This window comes from Anabas testudineus, chromosome 2, assembly GCF_900324465.2.
Source record: "Anabas testudineus chromosome 2, fAnaTes1.2, whole genome shotgun sequence".
Classification (NCBI taxonomy): Eukaryota; Metazoa; Chordata; class Actinopteri; order Anabantiformes; family Anabantidae; genus Anabas; species Anabas testudineus.
This window is the reverse complement of record NC_046611.1, coordinates 17,330,544-17,352,913: the sequence shown is the minus strand read 5'-3', so window position 1 is coordinate 17,352,913 and position 22,370 is coordinate 17,330,544. Positions and strand designations below refer to the sequence as shown.

The 22,370-nt window shown below is 41.5% G+C and overlaps 3 protein-coding genes across 7 annotated transcripts; 1 reads left to right on the top strand and 2 right to left on the bottom strand.

The window, feature by feature from the left end:
• Window positions 1–239: 239 nt before the first annotated feature.
• LOC113163196 lies at window positions 240–4,660 on the bottom strand. Of its 2 annotated transcripts, none has more exons than XM_026361581.1 (5): window positions 4,603–4,660; window positions 4,203–4,499; window positions 1,217–3,340; window positions 820–930; window positions 240–389 (listed from the first exon to the last, which is right to left on the bottom strand). In XM_026361581.1, exons 2-5 carry the CDS (start codon window positions 4,495–4,497, stop codon window positions 361–363), a joined length of 2,559 nt encoding a protein of 852 aa, XP_026217366.1. In that variant the 5' UTR covers window positions 4,498–4,499; window positions 4,603–4,660; the 3' UTR covers window positions 240–360. The 2 variants fall into 2 exon arrangements, with proteins under 2 accessions (XP_026217366.1, XP_026217365.1); XM_026361580.1 differs by having other exon boundaries at window positions 4,607–4,654.
• Window positions 4,661–6,180: 1,520 nt separating this feature from the next.
• buc (bucky ball) lies at window positions 6,181–9,473 on the bottom strand. 2 transcript variants are annotated; one of them, XM_026361576.1, is made up of 7 exons: window positions 9,279–9,473; window positions 8,972–9,124; window positions 7,446–8,888; window positions 7,262–7,363; window positions 6,620–6,709; window positions 6,461–6,527; window positions 6,181–6,295 (listed from the first exon to the last, which is right to left on the bottom strand). In XM_026361576.1, the coding sequence occupies exons 1-6, from the start codon at window positions 9,283–9,285 to the stop codon at window positions 6,496–6,498; spliced, it is 1,827 nt and encodes a 608-aa protein (XP_026217361.1). In that variant the 5' UTR covers window positions 9,286–9,473; the 3' UTR covers window positions 6,181–6,295; window positions 6,461–6,495. The 2 variants fall into 2 exon arrangements, with proteins under 2 accessions (XP_026217361.1, XP_026217363.1); XM_026361578.1 differs by having other exon boundaries at window positions 8,993–9,124.
• Window positions 9,474–9,933: 460 nt separating this feature from the next.
• Window positions 9,934–20,821, top strand: kbtbd2 (kelch repeat and BTB (POZ) domain containing 2). 3 transcript variants are annotated; one of them, XM_026364001.1, is made up of 4 exons: window positions 9,934–10,059; window positions 12,327–12,887; window positions 16,924–17,089; window positions 17,608–20,821. In XM_026364001.1, exons 2-4 carry the CDS (start codon window positions 12,715–12,717, stop codon window positions 19,165–19,167), a joined length of 1,899 nt encoding a protein of 632 aa, XP_026219786.1. In that variant the 5' UTR covers window positions 9,934–10,059; window positions 12,327–12,714; the 3' UTR covers window positions 19,168–20,821. The 3 variants fall into 3 exon arrangements, with proteins under 3 accessions (XP_026219786.1, XP_026219785.1, XP_026219787.1); XM_026364000.1 differs by having other exon boundaries at window positions 9,934–10,089; XM_026364002.1 differs by lacking the exon at window positions 9,934–10,059 and adding an exon at window positions 10,120–10,319.
• Window positions 20,822–22,370: the final 1,549 nt, after the last annotated feature.

Sequence of the window (22,370 nt, the reverse complement as noted above, 5' to 3'; positions counted from 1 at the left end):
TACAGCACTTTATATTAAACCTTTCCATTTAAAAAGATTGTTTGCCTTATAAATAAATGTATAAAAAAAAAGAAAAAACAATAGACCAAGTTTGACATTACTTCATGAATGGGTTGTTTAGTTTATACAGAAATGGTTCCATCTAGTGGTCAAATGATTAAACTTTAAACTTCATTTTCACTACTGGAATTAAAAAAAAAAAAAAAAAAAAAAGACAAACTTATATCAAAGTTGTGTTTATTTGAATATTATAAATAGTGAACATAGTGAATATACAAATATATTAAGTGGAAATATTTAAATTAAGTGTCATCATTTAAAAAGTGCTTTTTTTGCTTTTGATTTGTGCTCTTGTGCAAATCAACATCTTGTGTCTTTTCTTAGAGTTCCTGCAGAGAAAAAATAAAATTACACAAAATGTTAAACATTTCATATGTGCAAATTTGAATAATGTGACAATTATATTCACCCTTTAAAACAGCATTGTGGATTATATTACAACAAAGCAGCAATTAGGGACTTAAGTGCTAACATGCATTAATCTCTCTCAGTATTAGGTTAACATTTAGAAGCCTGACTTTGACTGCAGAACACTAGAGTGTCACATACAGATAACTGCTAAATCCAAAGTGAAATGGCTGTAAATATTTTACAGAAAATTAAAGCTCCAAAAATGTCAAACAGCACACAGAATAAAAAGCCCAGAGGAGTATTTAGAATACATACGTGTATATGATATGTACGCTGTCACAACATAAATTGTCACAGCATTCATTAAGTTGAATTTTGTGTACAGTACAGTCAAAGTGAAAAACAAACCTTGTGACTGTGGTTGTGATTTCTTGTGTTTGTTCTGTGCTCTGGCTTCATTGTTGGAGCCACCAGGGTTGGACATCACTGATTTCCATGACCTGTCTGGTGGATGGGAAACTGAATAAAAGACAGAGGATAATTATCAATGCTTGATCACCAACTGGGCCCCAAAAGGTTTGGCTCATAACATTTGGGTCCTTATTGTACTGTAAGGAATCATTATCCCCTGACTAAATAGTTAAATATTCAGTGATCAGCAGCAAAAACCCCAGACATTAATGCCGTTTTCCAGTCTCTTCTAAGCACTGACCTAACATATTTTTGCCCTAGGGCTAGAAGTTTAATATGACAACAGTGCACAGTGTAATTTTTCCTGATATCAAAATGAAAGCCATTTGCTTACCAGTTTGCCACATTTGTGTCAGGTAAATCTGATCCACATTTCTCCATTTGTCCTGAAATGAAGATGGCATGGCACAGTTTTCATCCATTTCCCTTATGGCATTGCCATGTGGACAACGTTGCAGCCTCTCTCGTGGCTCTCGAGGCTGATGCTGCTGCTCATTACACATACAGTTCTTTTCCCTCAGCTTTGGGTACACTGCTGCAGGACACCTCTCTAGGTTTTGTTTTGAGGCCAGAGGCCTTTTAAGGTCTGTATGCTTCCTGGGATTGTTAACTGCCCTCCAGTTTTGTCCCATGCGACAGGAGCTATTCTCAGAAGATTCTCCCTCGGTGTCGTGTCCGTGATAAGAAATACGAACATCAGGATTAGAACCTTTCCGCATCAGTCGCCTCTTGCTGTGAGATTTACAGGTTTCACAAGTTGGTAAGAGCGCATCATTCCACTGTTGGAAGGGAGCAGCTTTTCTTTTTAGGCTTCTACCATCAAGTCCTGGACTGGCAGATGTGCAGATCCTGTGTTTTGCCAAACATCTGGAGCAAAGTCGTTCCATCTTGGACCCATAAGGGGAGAATGTGTTCTCGTTGAAATTTCTGCTAAGGCAGCATTCATGGTCAGAAAGGCTTCGTTGATCCACCTTGCCTTTGGGTTTGTACCTCTCTTTTGGTTTAGGACCAGGTGGTTTTTTGTATTCCAAGTCTAATTTTCTTCTTCTGCTAGGTACATCTAAAGTGCGGTTGGTCAAAGGTTGGTTCTGCTTCTTGGGAGGTGGTGGCATCTTGCTACAGTAGTAGGCTTTATCAAAGTCAACTAGCCAGCTTGTTGAGGGAAGGTATGCAGGTAAGGACTCAAAGGAAGTGTCCTGGTGATCCTGCACATTTGTTTCTTGTCCATGTTGGTTTCTATTTCCCTTAAGAGGGGAATTATCCAACAAGAGCAGATTACATGAAAGATCTACCTCTGCTGTGTGTGTTTTGATGATCATAGGAGCTTCATCTTCAACATCCCTTACAGAACACATAGGTTCAGACACCATCTCTTGTCCAGGACATTCCACAGTGGGGACCATGTCCTCCAGTTCAATGTCGGGGACAACCTCTTCTGTAGGAGTAGCTTCTTTTACTGTCAGCACATCTGCTGAGGGCACTACAGCAGCTTCATCATGAGAGTCTGTGCAGTTGTTCTGCATCAGTGATTCAGACGATGGAACCAAAGTTTCTTCCAATGACCAAACAGTAGACTCCATCTTCCGCAGCTCGTCCAGGTATTTGGGATCAAAGGGTAGGTGAACAACTTTAAAGTCATAATCCTTGGAAGTTATTCTTATATCCTTCTCAATGTTGGTCTCATCAAAGTCACCATTTACTGGCAAGTCAGAAGCGACAGTCAAAGGATTAATTTGGTTCTCTGAAGCGACAGTCAGAGGATTAATTTGGTTCTCGCACTCCTCCAGAGCAGGGATCTTCTCATCAGTGCTTGATGTCCCACCCAACAGTATGTCAGGACAAACTTGAAGTGCCTGCTTCGACTGGTCTGGAGAAAGGCCCAGTCCCTCATCTTGCAGCACATGACCCTGGAGGATGGAGCTGCACTGGACAACATCTTCAGAAAATGTGTGGGACATTTCTGCGGTCTCATGAGAGTGCAGGAGCTGGAGTCCCACTGGTGTGGTGCGGCATTCGATCCTCACTTCCTCAGTCTGAATCACAAAGCCACCATTTTGTGGTTTTGTGGTAGAAGGCACCATGTCCTTAAGCTCCAGAGAATGATCCTCCTTCTGCACAACCAAGGCTGGTGAAAGTGAATGACTGTTGGCGATGCTGGAGGGATCACTCCTACAGACTGGGTGGACAACAGAGGCTTCAAAATCACTGGAAGCTGGAGTGCTGGTCCTCTGGGGTGTAGAGAGGGGCTCAGTTTGAACCTCAGAGCTGGTCATTTCTCTAGTGGGACCATTGTGCTGATAGCGGAACCTGCGGGAGTGATAGGCCATGGTCTGGTAATAATGAGGGTTGAGCATGCGTCTGTAGTCCATCAGATGGAGATGGGTATGTGGCACAACAAAGCCAGGTGGCTCAAGGCAAGGATTTGCCTGATAGTGTGGCATTACTGGCATGCCATAACCTTAAACAACAGAACAAAATAAATTAATAGGAAAATGCTGTCAAGAGTTATTTCAAAAGAACAATTCTGCAAAGAGGTGAGATAGGTACCCTTTAAATCACAACTTTCAGTTCTACTAGCAAACCAAACAGGTCTCAAAGTTTTGTATTGGATGTATATGGCATAGCTAAAAAAGGCTATTTACCATTAACTAGACATGCTACAAGTTTTGAAGATGTTTCACGTGTCATGCTGAAGAATTAAAGAAGTCTTTCTGATGAGAGGTGAAATGTCTTCAAGAATTGGCAAGTCCAGTCCAACAACCAGCTCTTTAGGGATAGCCATATTATTTAGAATTTATTAAAAATCAATGCATCGTATCTTTCAGTCGTTGGTGTCCATGTGTCAGTTGCTTAAAGTAGATATAAAAATGTGATGAGCTGGAAGGGCTCAGCAACTACCATAGCAATACAAGATACAAACATTTTTAGCCACCCTCTAAACCAAACTAAGCCCTACTAGTAGACACAGCAGTGCATTGAGCTGTATGCCAACATTACCATGCTTACAATGACCATGCATCATTTCTTGTTCGTCACTTTAGTTAAGCATGTTACAATGCTTACATTTGCTAATTAGCACAAAGTAATTTTGTCAATCTGAGCAGTATAGACTTCCAACTACTTATTTAGACATGCCTTTCATCGTTAAGGGAAAACTGGAGGATTAGAAAAGTCAGAAGGATTCTCTGGGCAATTAAGACACATAATTAAATTACTAATTATTTTATGGGTGATCACCTCGGGCATTATGGAGCAGTGATTGTGTCTACACGACTTTGAAAACAGTTGGCCAAAAGACAAAGATACTTTTTCTTATTTACCTAAACCAGGATAGCCATAAAATGGGTTGTAGGACACAGGCATGGGCACGGGTACAGGCCACTGCAGACTCTGCATGGGCAAATATGGCTGCGATGGCTGTATGTAGAAGAAAGGTTTGTGGTGCTGCTGCTGGTGGGGCTGCTGCTGCTGCTGCTGCTGCTGTTGTTGCTGTTGTTCCTCTGGAGCTCCTGAAGCCGGTCCTGGAGCTGGTTGATTGACCCCCCGGGCTTGTTGAGCTCCATGTGGCGGGCCTAGACCATAAGAGTGTTGCAAACTAGATGTAGTTGCCTCCATATCTGACAAAGAGATAAGAAGCAAGTTGAAAGAATTGTTTGCTGTTCCTTTGGCTCATTAGCTTTAATGTAATTTGGTAGCAAAATAGGTACTAAACAAACCTACCTACAAGCAATAAGATAATAGCTAACAAACCAACCAAGCTTTTCTAGCATGATTTAAGATGGAAATCAGTGGTGTGGACTTACATTTAGGTTTTTTTTTAGTTAAAAGCTACTGTGATTGGCTAAATTTCGGCACCAGGTGACAGATGTCTAATTAAAGCCAATGAAAAATGTTTGTTTCCCACTGAATCCCTCCCACCAGGGTGCATTAACTCACCTGAGGAAGGGCAGGCAATCGATCAAAGATAGGAAGAAAAAGTAAGACCACTGTCTTAAAACTATTTGCTATGACCTGAAACCTAAGGTAGCAGATGTGGGAAGTTGATTGTCTTCAATAGACAAAAAAGGTCTGCAGCTTGTTGTCATCACCAGCTTGATGATAGAATAGGACGCAGAGTTTACAGCACTCATACAAAGCTAAAAGTCTAAAACATCTTGTCATTTTGAGCATCTTCATTTAATCCTTTTCTAGTTGATCACCTCACCTGCAGCAGAGCAGAGCTAAAATGCAAAACACACCCACACATCGTGTGCTAGGATGCAGGTGTAAGAGTCACTCATGTGCGTGTTTGGTCGCCTGGAGCTGTGTTTTTATATAGAGAGTATTGTTGACAAAGAATAAACCTGCTATGAGCTTGTTGACTTGAACAGTGGCTTACAATCAGTACTGTTTTCTAGCAAAGGTGTTTCCAGATGATCCAGAAATTCATGGCACATTCATATCACTTATTTTTACACATATAAAATCTACTTTTATTAATTGCTGTAAGAGCACACTCTAGTACTAAATATGCAATGGCAAAAGCCAAAAAGCCTTTCCTCTTTAAGAATGGCAACTTACTGTAAATTAGTGTCTCAGCTTTCTGTAAAACAACTGTCTACAAAATAAGCATTAAGATAGTAAATAAAATGCCTGCAGTTAATTTTCATTGTCAAAATCCACAATTGCATGATATTCATTGTATCAAATGTCAGAAAATAGTTTAAAATGCCCATAATGACTCTCAAAGTTCTCTTCTATCTTTTTTTTTTTTTTTACAAACAATAACAGTACAGAATGACTTATTGGTAGTGACATTTTAAGTCAAACATTTATGATTTAGACAAAATCAGTAAGTCCACACATTTGAGTAGCTGGAATATGCAAATGTTTAAGATATCTACTTGATCCTTCACTGAATTCATTATTTGTAAGTAGATGCAGGATGCACATTTACTGAACCTACAACCTGACATTTCCTATTGCTGCTAGGGTCTATTGTATGCTTTTGCTCTGTATTACTAAACATTCAGACACCTCATGACTTTAGTCACTGTTAAATATCAACTAGACCTCCTCTGCACCAGCATTTCTAAAAGAGTATACATCTACAACAGATACATTATATCAGTTGTTTCAAATGTGTATAAAAGAATTAAACACCAAGCTTAAATAATGACTCTTTTATTGGACTGGCCCCAAACAGTGGCTCACCATCTGCAACACAATCTTTCAGCCCATTTGCCTGTTTGTGAAATTCATTAATGAATAGTGTAAGGCAGTGTCACCACATAAACTTTACCTTCTTTCTTTTTTTTAGTTTTTTACATTTAGTTAACAAAAAGAGGGTTCCTGTGCAGTGCATTTCACCTAGTGCTTTAAGTATAAATATATAAGTTTAAGTATCCTGGAACATTTACACCTCTGTGGGGACCTACAGGGGAGAAAGAAAAAAACATTTTTATCAAGTCTGTCTTTGAAGATTGTACCAGTGCATATGAAATCATTAGTCATTGAGAAATAATTAATCCTCTTTTAGAATATTGTGATTGATGGGGAAAAGCTTAATCTCATGCTGTGTTTTGCAACTTTCACCTACAGTTCACACTTTGCTCAAAAGTCAGTCCTGGGACATTAACGTCTTGGTTCTCCCCTCATCGTGGAGCCTTAAAAATGTTAAACAATAACAGGAAATATAGTCAAAAAAGTCACACATTGCCAGAATTACAGAATCATATTATAAATAATACATATTAACCTCTTTCCCAGTGTAATGGCGGTGGCTCGTCGTCATCATTGTCTTCATCTCTTGGTCTGTGGTACATCAGTTTCCTCTGAGAACTCATCTCTATCAAATACAGTTGATCAAATCACCAAAGGCTTAACAATTAAAAAAAAATAAAACATTTATCCTCACATCAACTGTCACTGATTTTTAACAGTCTACAACATCTCACATCTCAGCTGTGACTACAGAAACAGAGTCTCATGAACCTTAACTTAATCTGTCACACGTGTGGGTGCAGACCTCGTCATGTGTCTTTTGTTTTAACTTTTACACTGTTAATACACTGATGTGGAGAAACCAACTCAACTAATTTCAATGCAAGACATTCAAACCTGATCTGTCCAGACAACATGACATATGCAGAATATACTGTATTTCATGCACATTGTTGTCTGAATAATTCAGAGTGTGTGTGGCGCTAAATACAAGTAACTGAATAAATTAAAAACTGCACTCCATTGGTGGCAAAAATCATTATTATGCTGCTCAAGCTGTTTGGACAAATTTGTTTGCCAATTAAAGCTGCAAAATGGCACCAAGATGGAATTAATTTGTTTAATTTTCCAGCTGTAGAGTTTTTGTTTTCATTTTTCCTTTAGTCATTCTTCTAACCTTGTTGTTGCAGGGGAGCTGTCTGTCTCCGTCTGGGGATTGCGTCACAGTCTCCCCACCTGTCGTGGTCTGCAGTGGTCAGATCTTCTCTGCAGAGTCCATCTATGGCACATTTAGTACATATTTCTAAAGACAATTTAACCACAAAGTGCACAAAATGTTGTGGTTGTCAAAAAAGACTTACCCTGACAGGTTCTACAGTGTAGCTCACCACCAGCCATGTCTCGAATCTCCCCATCAGCTGCCTCCTGCTTACGAATGTCGCGACCTTCCTCCTGGTCAACTAGATCTGAGGGATCCTTATATTGACCTCTTTTATACCAAGACTTTGGTGCATGTCTCAGTGGAACAGGATTGGGTTTCCTGGGTGCTGGATGTTTCCTCACAATCACTCGAGCAGGCTGCTCACACCCTCTGCCAAACCTGCTTTCCTCCTCCGAGTCTCCAGCTTCTTCTCTGTAGATCTTGGAGCTGTGGACTTTGCTCCTGCTCGGCCCTTTTGACAGGCTTTTTCCGCAGCAGGTGCACACAAGCCTCTTTGAACCTGGCAGCCACACTTCTTCTGCGTCCTCAGCAGCTTGAGGAGACGCACCCACGACCTCTGCGATCTTCCTGCCTGCGTAGACGTGTTTCGGGAAGAGATCTACATCCTCCAGATCTGTGGAGAACATCTCATCTCTGGAGGAAAGCTCATCCAGAGACGGACTGAGGACGCTCATCCGCTCATGGGTGGTCTGCATGGAGAGGTAGTTGTAGCAGTACGGGGCTGCAGGGGAAGAGAGGCAGCCAGCTCCAGGTGTCAAAACGTTGTCAAAAGGCAGCTTGAGGATCTGGTAGCCTGGGTCAGATTTGGCTTCATTTACCGACACTGCCTGATGTTCTATCTTTGAGCGTTTTGACAGCTTGTCGCTGCTCTTACTGGAAGAAAATGAAGGTGCCAGGGGTTGTGATGGCTGCAGGAGCTCTTCATCATCGCCTTTGGGAACACACTGGTCGGTCACTAAGCTATCTGACTGGATACCTGTGACCTGCTCTTTCTCAAGAGGGAGGCGTTTGTCTCCTGCAGGCTGCTCGAGCTTAGGACAGTCTTCATGAACTGAGGAGCTATCCAGGGGCAGTTCTTCTTCCAGTCCTCCTGACCAACATTCCTGAGGGTTCAGGGCATCTGAGCTCCGCCGGCTGGTCTCACCATCGTACACAGCTGAGGTTGAGTTAATGAAGGTCACGGTGGGAGAGTCTAAATGACTCTCATCGGGTGCTGCACACTGCTCTTCACTTTTCTTCTCTTCCTCTGGAGAAAACATCACTGAGGACTGCGAGGCAACACCAGAGTCAAGTTCTCTGTCAGCACCCTGCAGCTCACTGGCTCGGATTTTATCCAGGCACTCGATGAGCTTGGTTATGGCATCGCTGGGGTCGGTTTGAACCTCTGAACAGGCCATTTCTCTACGGCCCTGAGGCTGCGAATGATGCTGCTGGCGTGGCATGTCATTCCAGGTAGGAGCAGGGAAGCGAGGATCAATCATTCGCCTGTAATCCATCGGATATATGGGGGCGTGTGGGAAAATAAAGCCAGGATACTGCATGTACTGGTAGGGGTGCATGCAGGGACGGCCAAAGTTAAAACCTGGAAAAACAACAGAGGAACAGTGAGATTTCAGGCAATCAATACTGGTTTAAGGAAACAAAATCACTGAAACAGCTTGATACCTCCAGGCAAACCATACTGACTGTATGGGTTGTTCATTTGCCAGTGCTGGTACAGGTAGTAAGGTTGAGATGGTGGCTGGACATAGAAAAAAGGTCTGGGATGGTGAGTCCTCTGTTGTCCACTCCCAAATGCATGTGGCTGTTTGCCTCCATCTACAGGAAGGAGCAGGTTAATAAGTGTGTTTGTTTAGTTTTTTTTTTAAGAGTTATATAACTTTCTAATAATTGTTTTTGATAATGACACAAATGCAAAGTGGTCACAGGTCAAATGTTGATTCAATTTGTAAGAAAGAAAGTCTGTCGCTACCGTCCATTTTCACTTTCGCGCTGATGCTCAACCTGTCAGAAATAAAACACGGCAGCAGTAAAAGCCAAAAAACATCCCCCAGCTTGTGAAAGTTCAAGACAGTTTGTTTACTGTCAGTTTGTCTTTAAAGTAGAGACGCTTGACTCTCGGCTCCACACGACGTCCTACCAACAAAAGGCCAAACATGTCCGCTAATCACTCAAATAGGAAACAGCTGCAGCTCCAGGACTGCACTGCGAGTCACTTATCAGAAGGTGTTTTAATGATTATTATTGTTATAGTTATTATTATAGGAACACATTATTATTATAGGAATTATTGTATTACCATATAGCCATACAATGTTCCCCACCAACTACCAACTGCGACATTATTAATACATATCTATTAATATATCAACTATAGTTCTTCACTTGGGTTACTTCTTGTGCTGTTTTTTAGGCGAGTACCTGCACTTTTACTTTGCTTATTGTGTATTTATGTTTTTACTAAGGCTTTGTAAAGGTTTATTTCTTTATTTATACACAGTCCCGCACGGTTTGTTATGATTGCAGTACCGCTGTGTGTCTGCTGTACGTCCAGCAGATGTCGCTGTTTTGTCGCTGTTGCCGAGTTCCGGCGCATGCGCAGTATCCTCACTTGGCCTCTGGTCTTTGAGGCGCTTATGATGTGCTGAAAGGTTGTTCGCTGCTCGGCGCTTCTTTACAACTGTTTAATGTCTATATTTGGCTGGTGGAGCTTACTTGGCACTTTCACCTTACGAGAAAAGCATCTGTGACGGGTCAGTGTGTGGAGTCCACCAGCAGTTACTGTAAGAAAGCTTGTATTTAGATTATTGGGATAGAAATGTGGCTCAGTCAGGTAGCTAGCTTACGTATATTTAGCTAACCCTGTTAGCCTAGCTAGCTGTGTGTCTACTACTACGAGCAGCACGACCGCTCTTTAAATTACTTTCTGGATTGGTGTGTAGCTATAATGTCCCTTCTGGAACTATTTCACAACTGGGCTGATGGTGTCAGATGGCTGACTTTTTAATAAGCAGTAAGTGTGCATCAGCAGACATGCTAACCCATGCTAGCTAACCCCGGAATTGTGCAGCGAAGAGAAGCTAAACTTGCTAACTTGCCGCGAGTGGCAGTAGTTAGTGATATTGTGTGAACATTACATCGTATATAGCTGATTATAGATGCACAAGTCAGTTGATCTAAATAAGGATGGTCACAACCTTGAAGTTGTGCTTTAAAATGTAATGAAAAGAGAAGTTGATGTTAGGGTTCGCTGGCTTAGCTAACCTCAGAGAGATATGTGTTTTGCCACAGGGCCTGCGTGTCTAATGTTACTTTGTCATGTTTTAAATCGTAGACAGTGTTTGTTTTGGACATGGTGGTTAACAGTGACTTGCTAACGTTGCTAACCGGAATCAGACTAAATATATTAAGAATCGTTTCCAATTTTCAGTCTTCACCTTTAGCTCAGCCCGCTAGTTAGCAGGTTTAGGATGGTAAACAGTCGAAGGTGGACTGGTGTTTGTTTTGTAGGTGGCTGACTAGTGATTTATGCGTGATTTATGTAGATACTCTAACGTAGGTAGGTAGCTAGGGTGAGGGATGTGTGTGTCTTGGTAAGGTAAATGACTGATGCTCGCCAAAATCTAACGTTAGCAGCTCTAGATTGCACACATTGTCAGCAGACAGCATCCCTAATGTTACTTATCTGTAGCATAGACAACATATCATAACACTGACCACACATGTCGTGTCAGTTCCTTTGAAATCTTATCCATTTTGTTAAATGCTAAGTAACTAGTTCCTCACATCACTTAAATAGTGTTCACAGAAACTAAAGATGATATAAATCTCACAGTGACAGCTGTCGCAGGGCGTGTTAACAACAGAAGTGTTGAGGCGAAAAAGATGACACCAGATCAGGGGTTGTGTCGTCTGATCGCCAGAATCAGCCTGCAACAGATCAGATTAAGTGTGCTGTGGTCATGGTTGTAAAATCAATCGATACGCAGTCTTGAATTTGACATAGATATTCAGCTGAGGGGATGATGTGAGCTGTGCTATTTTATTACATTCATAGTGGCTGTGTCATTTTAACCAGCAAAAAGCCCAGTTCATTCAAACTGGGTGCAGTTTAACTCATCTCTTACAGCCAACAGCATCGTTTTTTTTTGTTTGCATCATTTATACATTACATTTTTCTCATTGGCTTTTATTATCTGACAAACTGCAGGACTCCACTTAAAGGCAGTTGTTATATATCTGTATTGACTACGTATTACCTCTCTGGACCATAAAACCTAATTTTACCCAGTAAAGACAATATTAGTTACTAGACATGTTCATATAAACTCATGCTCTCTTCACTGTAACCTGCAAAAATCATAGTCAGAGCTGTGCATCCCATGGAAAAATGTGCATTTTGCCTTGAGTGAATGTATTTACAACTTCATGTCCATTAATGTGTGTGCATACATATAAATCTAATTGAATGAATGCTAACATATTCATTAGTACCATTTTATCAAAAGTTTTAAATTAATCTAACAAATGGCTCTTTGTAGACAAACACTGAAGGTAAACTCAACTGTGGCAGAATGTGATGCATCTTTATCTAAAAAACAGAATATGACTATAATAATATACTATAATATAATGTCTTTACAACTAAAACCAATGATTCTGTATAATTCAGAAGATTTATTTAATAAAAACTTAATAATAATAGTGACATGCTTTATTGAGCAACTTGGGGACAGATGCACAAATATGATGGCGCTGCTACAGGTTCTCAGTGTCTTAAGGACACCTTGACACATGTGGCCAGGAGGAACTGGTAGTCGAATCACTGGCACTGAGGTTTACAAATATCTGCACCACTGCCACCACGATCGGTCATTATGTGTCCAACTGTCTGACAATTAGAAGAAATGAATAAAGAGAGTAACTGGATGTAGTAGGAGTTATGATTTTTCTGTACTGCCACAGTTGTTTCCATGGATTCTAGACTCATCGTCTCTTGTTTTTCCTCTCTGTCTTTTAGACCCAGCACTGATGTAGCAGTGTTGCGACAGCAATCGCACTCTCTCTCTACCTCTGGTCAACAACAAAAGATCAATCCACGAGGGGGAAACTACCCTTCCCTCAACCGGGACCCCTTCCTCTGGACTCCTCTGACAGTAACACCAGCTCAGCACAACCCTACAACCTTCTCATCTTTCAAGTCATCTTCAGCGCAAGGAGAACCAAACATTTTCTACATAAGACCTGAACACCTCCACTTGGGTGAGTGGAGGTGTTGGAGAGCTGTTCCACCATTTATCCTCTTCAGTCATAAAAAATATATACGTTTTTTCTCCTGGTTGTCTTGAGTCCGGTTCTGCCGGCTGTGTGACTTTTCAAAACTGGGGCGCGATTCATGGGATGCAACCATGTCGGATCTCAGTGAGCGCAGGCCGGTCAACACGGAGTATGCTGTCACCCTTCTGGAGCAGCTCAAGTTCTTTTATGAACAGAAATTACTGACTGACGTTGTCCTTCTGGTGGAGGACACGGAGTTCCCATGTCACAAGATGGTCCTGGCCACATGTAGCTCCTATTTCAGGTGAGTGTGCCACACTGCTGTCAGCCTCATGCTGCAGATATGGGATAATCACGTTGTATGTTGGAAATTTCAGTTTTTAACAGTGTTAGGGTGGTATTGATTATCCTTTGTGTAGTATTCAATAAATAATGCAATGTTCAGCATTGTTTTATGTGCATAAAGAAAGGAATTTCTCCCCACAGTTTTATTGTTTTAGTTTATTCATTGTTGTACTTTAGGCACGCTGTCATTATGTAGCATGGTTATGTCTGTATGTGGTCGCCTCCTATGGTTACAGTGAATAATGCAACACGTTGTAGAGCAAGTGTTATCCGCTCTATACATGCAGGATGAAAAACAAAGGGATGGTGTTTCCTTAAAAGCAGGGACTTGGGTCACTCTGTGCTCCAGTTATTCCGCCTCTGCTATATTTTTGCATGGAACAAATGACACAATCGTTAACCTGTAGTACCACAGATGTATCCCTCAAGTCCCAAGGGAGGCCTCATTTGCACGCACAACATTGCATAATGAAGTGTGTGCACTGCAGCAAATGTGACAGAACAGCAGCCTCAACTCTGGGAAGAGTCCATCTGTACATGACAGGAGCTCATGCAGCATTTGAACATGCTGTAAACCTCTGTCTTACCACTCCCTCCCTGCTCGTTTTTCCTTGCACACTCTAACAAGCATTCCAAGAAAAGGTCCTAACAACTTCATGCCTTCCTTACCCTCCCTCACCCTGATATTCCAGAGATTCTCACGCACTTGTTATCTGGCGCGAACATGCAAAACATTTCCCCTCTAGGGTTTAGAGGTGTCGCAGCGCTTCCTCTAAACTGCTACTCCTTCCCTATTTCAGTGTGTGTCTGTCGCCTCTCCTCCCACCTCCTCTCACTTCTCCTTGCACGCATCGCTTTAGGGAAGAAAGGGGGGGACTCTGGAGAGAGCTTGCATTTGGAGGGGAAAGTCTGGTCACGTAGGTCTTGGTGAGAGATGGAGAGAAAAGGGGAAGAAAGGGGAAGAAGAGGGAGGGGGGTGCAGGGGTATGCCTGCAGGGTTGCGTAATGCAGCCTGGCAGGTTTAGCCCCTGCTGTGATCAGCACACAGCTACACACCCCAAACCTCCTGTTCAAGAGGGCAGAGCTGTTTTGCAGCCAAGTTACTGTTAAAAACTAGAGTAACAATTATTTTAATAATTACATAATCTATTCATGTTTAATTAAATCAATCAAAAATCTATAAAATGTTGTAAATGTAAATGGGCTCATCAAGAATGCAGTCTCTCATAAGTGATTGCTTTGAGGGCTGCAATTGATCATTCTCTCTTTCAATTATTTTCTTGATTAATCAATCAGTTCTTCAAGAACTGAAATGATTATAGGAAATAAATATCACAAGTTCCCAGAGCCTACAGGGTGTTTTATTTGGTCAGATCAGCACTTCAAACCGCATATATGTCTAGTTTCCCATCCTATAAGATATGTAACAACATGTTTTTGTCTAAAAACGTCCTCAAAGGATGGATGGATTATCAAAATAATTGCTGTGGCTGAATTAATAAACTATTTTTACTTATTATTTTGTCTGTCCAAAATCAATAACTCAGTAATATAAAAGAGAAAAGCAGTAACCCTCACATATAAGGAGCTGGACCTAGAAAATATATTTATTATTTGATGAATTAGGATTAAATAGTTGTGAAATATGTCAATAAACCATTGATTATAAAAGGAAACTATACACTAAAAGATTCATAGTGCTCACTAATGCTTTGTTTATAGTGCACATTGTGCACATTTACATGATTGTTCAAAATCCTTTGGTGTCTGGAGGTAATGTTTTGACATTACTCGCTATACACAGAATAAAGTAGAATAATTGTGTAGCTACTTTGTGCTTTCATGATGTACAAGTAGTAAAATCTAGACACAAACAATGAAAGCAATATTGTCAGCACTTTGTATTTAACATCGTCGGCTCAAGCTACTAACACTTCCACAGTCACATAAAATGTGACTAACTGGTGTAGTGAAAGAGGTTAAAGATGATCAGAGTCACTGCAAGTGCTGAAGAATGACAACATTCGAGTGTAGGCGGCCTGCGGAGGCTGATGCAGCAATGTGTGCACAGAGAGCCCGTCACTCTTTTGTCAGTCAGTGTTTGGAAAACTGTGTAGATGGGGAAGCTAATCAGTGTATGACAAGTGCAAAGTATCAAAGTAGTAACACTTCAAAATGTTCCAAAATGTTTGGACAAAAATAAATAAAAGCACTTAGTGAAAACTGTGCCTGACTTAAAACAAATGGAGAATTTCATCCATTGCCTGGAGCTTATCTGGATGTTTGGTCACTGTAACATTAGGTTTAACAAGGTAGTCCAGGCTCCTCTCTCCCCAACCACGTTTTTCAGCTCCTTCTGGAAGATCCCCAGACAGATGGCATATGTAATTCATTCAGTGTGTTCTGGGTCTCCCCCTCTGGTCTCTTACTAGTTGGACATGCCCAGTATACCTCCAGTGGGAGGCCTCCGTCCTAATCAGGTGCTCAAACCACTTCAACTGGCTCAGTTTGACACATAGCAGCCGTGGCTCTCCTTTACTATCGAAATTGGTATCATATCTCTAAGCCTGAGCCCAGACGCAAACAGAGAAAACTTATTTCAGCTGCTTGTGTACGTGATTTTATTCTCTGAGCACATGACTATAGGTGAGAGTTGGAACGCTCTGTTTTACCGTCACTCGTGAACAAGACTCTGAGGTACTCCTTCCTGTGAGCAAAGACTCCCAAGCTATGAGAGCAACCACTATTTTCTAGCAGAGAACAATGGCTTCAGACAAAATCATTAACAATGTGGAAAAAAATTGGTAAAGACACTAGTGCAATTCACTTTTCCATATCACATTTTTTTTAGTGTGTTACATCTTTACTTATAACATATTATTGTTAATGAATGGAGCTTTTGAGCTGAAATTATCAAAAAATAAATGCATTGGCAATGACTTTTGTAGTTGATGGTTAGTAGTTGGTTTCACATTGCTGTTTGAAATGAATGTGATGTAAATAAGATTCTGGATTCACAATAAATTTTAAATTTTGACAGATATCCTACTTAATAACTTTCTAACATCCCAACAGTTAATCTAGAAAAAAACTAACGTATTAATCTTGGTGGCTTTTAAAATGAAAAGTTCTCATTGACGATGTATTGCAGTATTACAACGTCTGGTTTTGTATCAGTACACAGATGCGTGTAGGAACATTCAGTCTACATGGTGTTGGCTTTCAAATGACATGACCACAGTGGGGAATTAACTCCAGCAACAGCGGTTACATGTACCCAGGCTCTGGCTGCAAACTTTGTTTTTCCATCCAGTCTGGACATTTGCCAACTGTCATTAGGAGGCTCTGTTTATTTAAAAGAAAAACTTTGGATAGTAAAACAGTGAACAAGACTGAACTAGCAGTTGCTTTACTCTCTACGGGTTTATCAAGAGCTCGGGCCTTTTTCTCTAATTGAGGAAGTTGACAGAAACGCTGGATACTTTTAGAATAAATAAAGAAATTCCAACAATGCTATGAATTAAAAATCCAAAATCCAGCTGCAAAATACTCAGCATTTATGTAAAAAAAAAAAAAGTTTAGTGGAACTCATAAGGACGTCTTCACTGTCTTTTACGATCACTGTCAAGTTTTAAAATGAATATAGGCTAATTGACAGATGAGTAGATTTGTCATTTGTGTCTAACTTTGCACTATCGACTTATCTGTCTATCTATGCTGCACTGAAATATATCTGATGTGATGTTGCCACTATCATGGATCAAGTTTCACTAGCAAATGCTGGTTTGGATTTGCAAAGTACGGTAGAAATCTGACCTGGCTCATGTTACAACACAGTTACCATAATACAGGCCTGACACGAGGTGTGCAATTAAATTCTGCCTGTATTGAAGCAGCTGATGAAATCTCTTCTCTTCATGGAAACATTAGTGAATGGTGTGAGATCTCATTCAGTAACAACTGCTAAAGCCTGCGTCGCCGTCTTTCTCCTGCAGGGCGATGTTCATGAGTGGCCTCAGTGAGAGCAAACAGACCCACGTCCACCTGAGGAATGTGGACCCGGCCACCCTGCAGATCATCATCACCTACGCCTACACGGGAAACCTGGCCATCACTGACAGCACGGTGGAGCCGCTCTACGAGACCGCCTGCTTCCTACAGGTGGTTAAAACATTTACAGAAAACGGTGCATGTTGTATAGAAAAGACCAAAACCAACAATGAAGTGCTCCTGCTAATAAGTATTAATATACACTTTGGCCTCAAAGTATTCAGACTCCTTTGAGAATTTGAAAAATAATTTTTTTTACTACAATGGGCAGCAGTTTCAGGAAATTAGTGAGCCCTTTTCTGTGAAACCATATTTTATAATCAGTTTTAGAATATTTAAATATTCAGTTGCAAGTAACAAGTGATACCAGTTAAGCATAAACTTTCATACACTGGTGTATTCTGTTTGTTTTAAGTGTTCTAATAATAAGTGCCTGTCAAACATAGTTGGTTCAGTTGGTAAGATTATTCAGCGTGCTAGGAACTGCAAAGAAAACATTTAATAGTCCTTGTTTATGTATTTTACCAGCCAAAAATTAATCATAACATGACGTGTATGTTTATAAATATGTCTCTAGATGCAAGAGAAATGTTTTTTTCCTGACTGACTTATGACTCTGTCCTGTTCAGGTGGAAGACGTCTTGCTGCAGTGCAAAGACTATTTGGTGAAGAAGATAAATGCTGAGAACTGTGTCCGCATGCTGAGCATCGGCGACCTGTTCAGCTGTAGCGAGCTAAAGCAGAGCGCTAAACGCATGGTCGAGCACAAGTTCCCCATGGTGTACCGACAGGAGGCCTTCCTTCAGCTGTCCCACGAGCTGTTGATAGACGTCCTGAGTAGCGACAACCTCAACGTAGAGAAGGAGGAGACCGTGCGTGAGGCGGCCATGTTGTGGTTAGAGTATAACATGGAGGCCCGCTCGCAGCACCTGTCCTCTGTGCTCAGCCAGATCCGCATTGACGCACTATCAGAGGTGACACAGCGTGCCTGGTTCCAGGGTTTGCCACCTAATGACAAGTCTGTGGTGGTGCAGGGCCTTTACAAGTCCATGCCCAAGTTCTTCAAGCCTCGGTTAGGCATGACCAAGGAGGAGATGCTGATATTTATGGAGGCCATGTCAGAAATGCAGGGCGAGGGCTATGTAATGTCCGGGTCCTTGCCTACTACAGTGGTATGTTACAGTCCGCAGGCAGAGAAAGTGTACAAGCTCTGTAACCCCCCAGGAGACCTGCAGAAAGTGGGAACCCTTGTCACTCCAGAAAACGATGTGTTCATTGCTGGCGGACAGATCCCTCTGAAAAACTCTATCACCAACCACGGGAAGAGTGGCAAGTTACAGGCAGTTTTCCGCTCAGTCGATAGTTTTTTCTGGTTTGACGCCCAGCAGAATGCTTGGGTACCCAAAACCCCCATGTTGTGTGCCCGAATCAAGCCCTCGCTTGTCTACTGTGAGGGCTACATCTATGCAATAGGAGGAGATAACGTGGGAGGAGAGCTGAACAAGCGCACGGTGGAGCGCTATGACTGCGAGAAAGATGAGTGGACCATGATGAGCCCCCTGCCTTTTGCCTGGAACTGGAGCACCTCAGTGGTGGCACACAACTGCATCTACGTGATGACACATGACCTGATGTACTGCTACTTCCCCCGAGCGGACACTTGGGTGGAGATGGCCATGCGCAAAACCAGCCGCTGTTTCGCCTCTGCAGCTGCCTTTGGTGACCTAATTTTTTACATCGGTGGCCTCCACGTTGTCAGCAACTCTGGCATTCGGCTGCCAACCAGCACCATTGACGGCTCCTCCGTCACTGTAGAGATCTATGATGTCAACAAGAATGAGTGGCGCCTGGGCGCCAACATTCCTGCCAAGCGATACTCGGACCCATGCGTGCGGGCAGTGGTGCTGCTGAACTCTCTCTGCATTTTCATGCGTGAAACCCACATGAACGAACGTGCAAAGTACGCCATCTATCAGTACGACGTGGAGCTGGACCGCTGGTACCTGAGGCAGCCCGTGTCTGAGCGAGTGCTCTGGGATCTAGGTAAGGACTTTCGATGTGCGGTGGGGAAGCTGTATCCCTCCTGTCTGGAGGAGTCCCCATGGAAACCCCCAACCTACCTCTTCTGCCCTGACGGAGTGGATGAGTTTGAGGTGGACGGGGAGCTGGTGACCCTCCCTCACGTATAGCTCTCGATCTCCCCTCCCCTACCTCACTGACTGAACCAGCAATCTGTAAAGCTGAGGGATGAACATGAAGGGGGGGCTCATCAGATCTCTGAGAAATGAAAGGGTTTGATGTTAGCCGTGTTGTGGAGGGATCTCTGGACTTTGCAGGGCTGTATTACCTACAGCTGTTGCTGATGAACAGTGCAGCCCAAAACGAGCTTGGAGCGAAAAGATGCCTCAAAAATATTAGTAATCTGAAAATGTCTGTCTTTTGGTTCTTTTTTCTTTTGTCAGTTGTGACATCTGTTAGATATTATTACAAGTCTGTCATACTGTTTCTACAATGTGATAATCTGAACAACAACTGATTTTGTGATTAGGATGATGATGCACTTAACTGGTAAACTTTCTCGGAGTGACAATGGCAACTGTACCAAAATCCCCCAGCCCCACCCTCCAGTCGTGGCTTCCCCCTCTTACCCCCCTCTCCTCTTTTTTCTTCTTTCACCACTGGTAAAGGAATACTCTGTGGTAAATCTGTGTTTAGAATAACAAACACTCGTGTTCTGCAGGCTTTGAAATTTGGCTTTGGAAAGTTTGTATCTTGCTCCTTGGGTTTAAAATTCTGGATTCTCTGTTTTTCTTTGATTTCTGGTCTCCGATATCACTTTAGACTATAAATCTGTGTTTTCAAACTTGATAAATGACTGGATACCAAAAATAGCAATAGATGCCTACACAAAAGAAGGAAATACAGACTTTTCTGACCCACATGTAAAGCCAACAGAGGCAAGTGTTTGATAATCATAAACACAAGGTTTTAGGGTGGAGTATTCCTTTAAAAACAGGATCTATCTGTTTCTTCATATAGCCCTGCAGACAAGAAGAACAAGGGCTGTGGTAGAGTGGGTGGGGGATTCTGATGACAAGGTGGACAGGGTTTAAAAGAGGGTGACTGCAGGTCCGGTCGCCCATCACCTCTCCTCCCTCACCGCTCACTCCTCCACCCTGACTCCACTACAGTACCTCCATAGGCTTTCAGTCTGTTTGCACATAGGTCTTCCACTCAACCAGCAGTTTACACCTCACCTTATCCATCGTCACATGGTCATATGTTTTTCTTTCCATGAGGGTCTCTGCAAATACACACATCTCCACTCTCATTACAAACATAGGTTTTGGGCTCATGCATTTTTTTTTATTTCCAAGCTGCTGAAATATATATAAATAAATATATATATAAATAAATATAAAATAAAATATATTTTTCATATGTTTAAAAGATAACTGTTATAGTGTGGGGAAAATAACCAGGTCTATTTTGTATTAGTGTCTTTTTTTAATTTAATATCAGACATTACTGTAGTGTGATTGTGGGTAGATGTCCATTTTCCTATCAGATTAAATTTTACAGAATGAATATTGAGGATTCTTGCTGCTGATTGGTTGTAAGAGGAGAGGGCTGGCCCAGGGCTGTTGCTATGGAAAGCGTCCCGGCAACCACTAGGTTGGAGGGGGGCGGGATGGGGAGGGAAGGGGTCTTCCTCCTACCGTCAAAAACATGAGCACAGGTGCTTCATGACAAACCTTACTAGCATGTTTGGCTGCATCATATTCCTTTGGCACTGTATTTTGAATGAACGTTAATTTATTTAAAAATATACCAAAAACGTTCCTGAAACCGTCTCCATGTTTGGTTTGTCTGGACTGAAATGTGGTGTTTTTGTAATGCTATTAATATCTTTATCATTCTTTTTATTATATACTTTATTATTTCCTGTGGGAGAATTGTTGTGGGCAGCTATGGGTTTGGGGTTCTGTGTCCTACTCATGGGCACTTTGACATGTGACCAGAAGGAACTGGGAGTCGAACCACTGACCCAGTGGTTCATGGATGACTTAACCAACTATACAAATCCCTAGGGGTGTAATGATTTTGAAACAGATACCAGAACCACAACAAAAATGTCTATGAAACACCAGATCACACTGTGTTTGAGGACAGTACAAAAGTGTAGGTCATTCATGTTGTGAGGTGTTTAAGGGCAGTACAGAGTGTAGGGCATTAGTGTTTTGAAGTCTTCCAGCCCTCAAGAGAACCAAAAGGAGGTATGAACTGTGGATTTAGAGAATGTTTACACTATTAATATTTATAGTGATGTTAATCTGTTTATAGAAATATTTACTTGCAACATTTAGGTTTTAAAACAAGATGTGGATCAGTTTCAAAAAATTGTCTTGTGCGCAGCCCTATGGTTGAGAAATGAACATCAGAAGCCATCATAAGGTTTCAATCAGCAAGTCTTTAGATAATACAACTTGGTTGACCTGCTCCTCCAGAACGCATTATTTGCTAGAAGCAGAGTAAACATCTGATACAGGGAAGGAAAAGGAACGTGATACCAAAAGAGAATCATAGAAAGCATATTGAAGATTGGTGAAGTTGCCCTTTAAGACACTGCAACTATAATCAGTTTTATTTATGCATGAGATCTTCTACAGAAGCTAGTTTCATCAGCATTGTGATATTAGGTGTTATTCATTATTATATCATATACTGTGAGTTGAAATGTTTGAGAGGTCAAAATTATTTTTATTGTTTATTAAATTTTTCTATTAAATTTAGTCTGCAAGATGTGAGAAGTTCCCACAGCCTATGGTGATGTCTCGTAATGGCATAGTTGTCTGACCAACAGCCCAAAATAAGAATAGAATCACTTTAAAATTATATAAAAAAGGAAAATCCAGAGAGTACTGTGGAGTTAGATGGAAATAGTGAGTTTAAGAAATAAGCTGAAACACTGATAACATGTTGAGCACCAGCACCTTTTTAAATTATTGTTGATTATCTGACTAGTCTGCCTTCAGAAAAAACTAATTTCAGCAAATTTATCAAGAAATTAATGTTTGACCTATATATAAAAAAGTGCCTTATTTACCGTTTCATATTATTATGAACTTAAATTCCAGCGCTGCTCATAAGAAACAAGTCAGGTTTCTGAATCAGTGATAAAACATTGCTGACCCTGTGTGTACTGGCCTCACTGGGAAGTGAATTTCTGTTTGCCTTGGGCTAAACCTTCCCTCGGGTCACTAAGTGCATGCGTCCTGGTGATGATGTTGAATTGTTGTGCGTTTTTGTCTGGTCATGTGCCACCACTACGACACAAAGCCTCTCTACAAACGCACAATCATCACAAAGTGGTGGCTGTGAACAAATATAG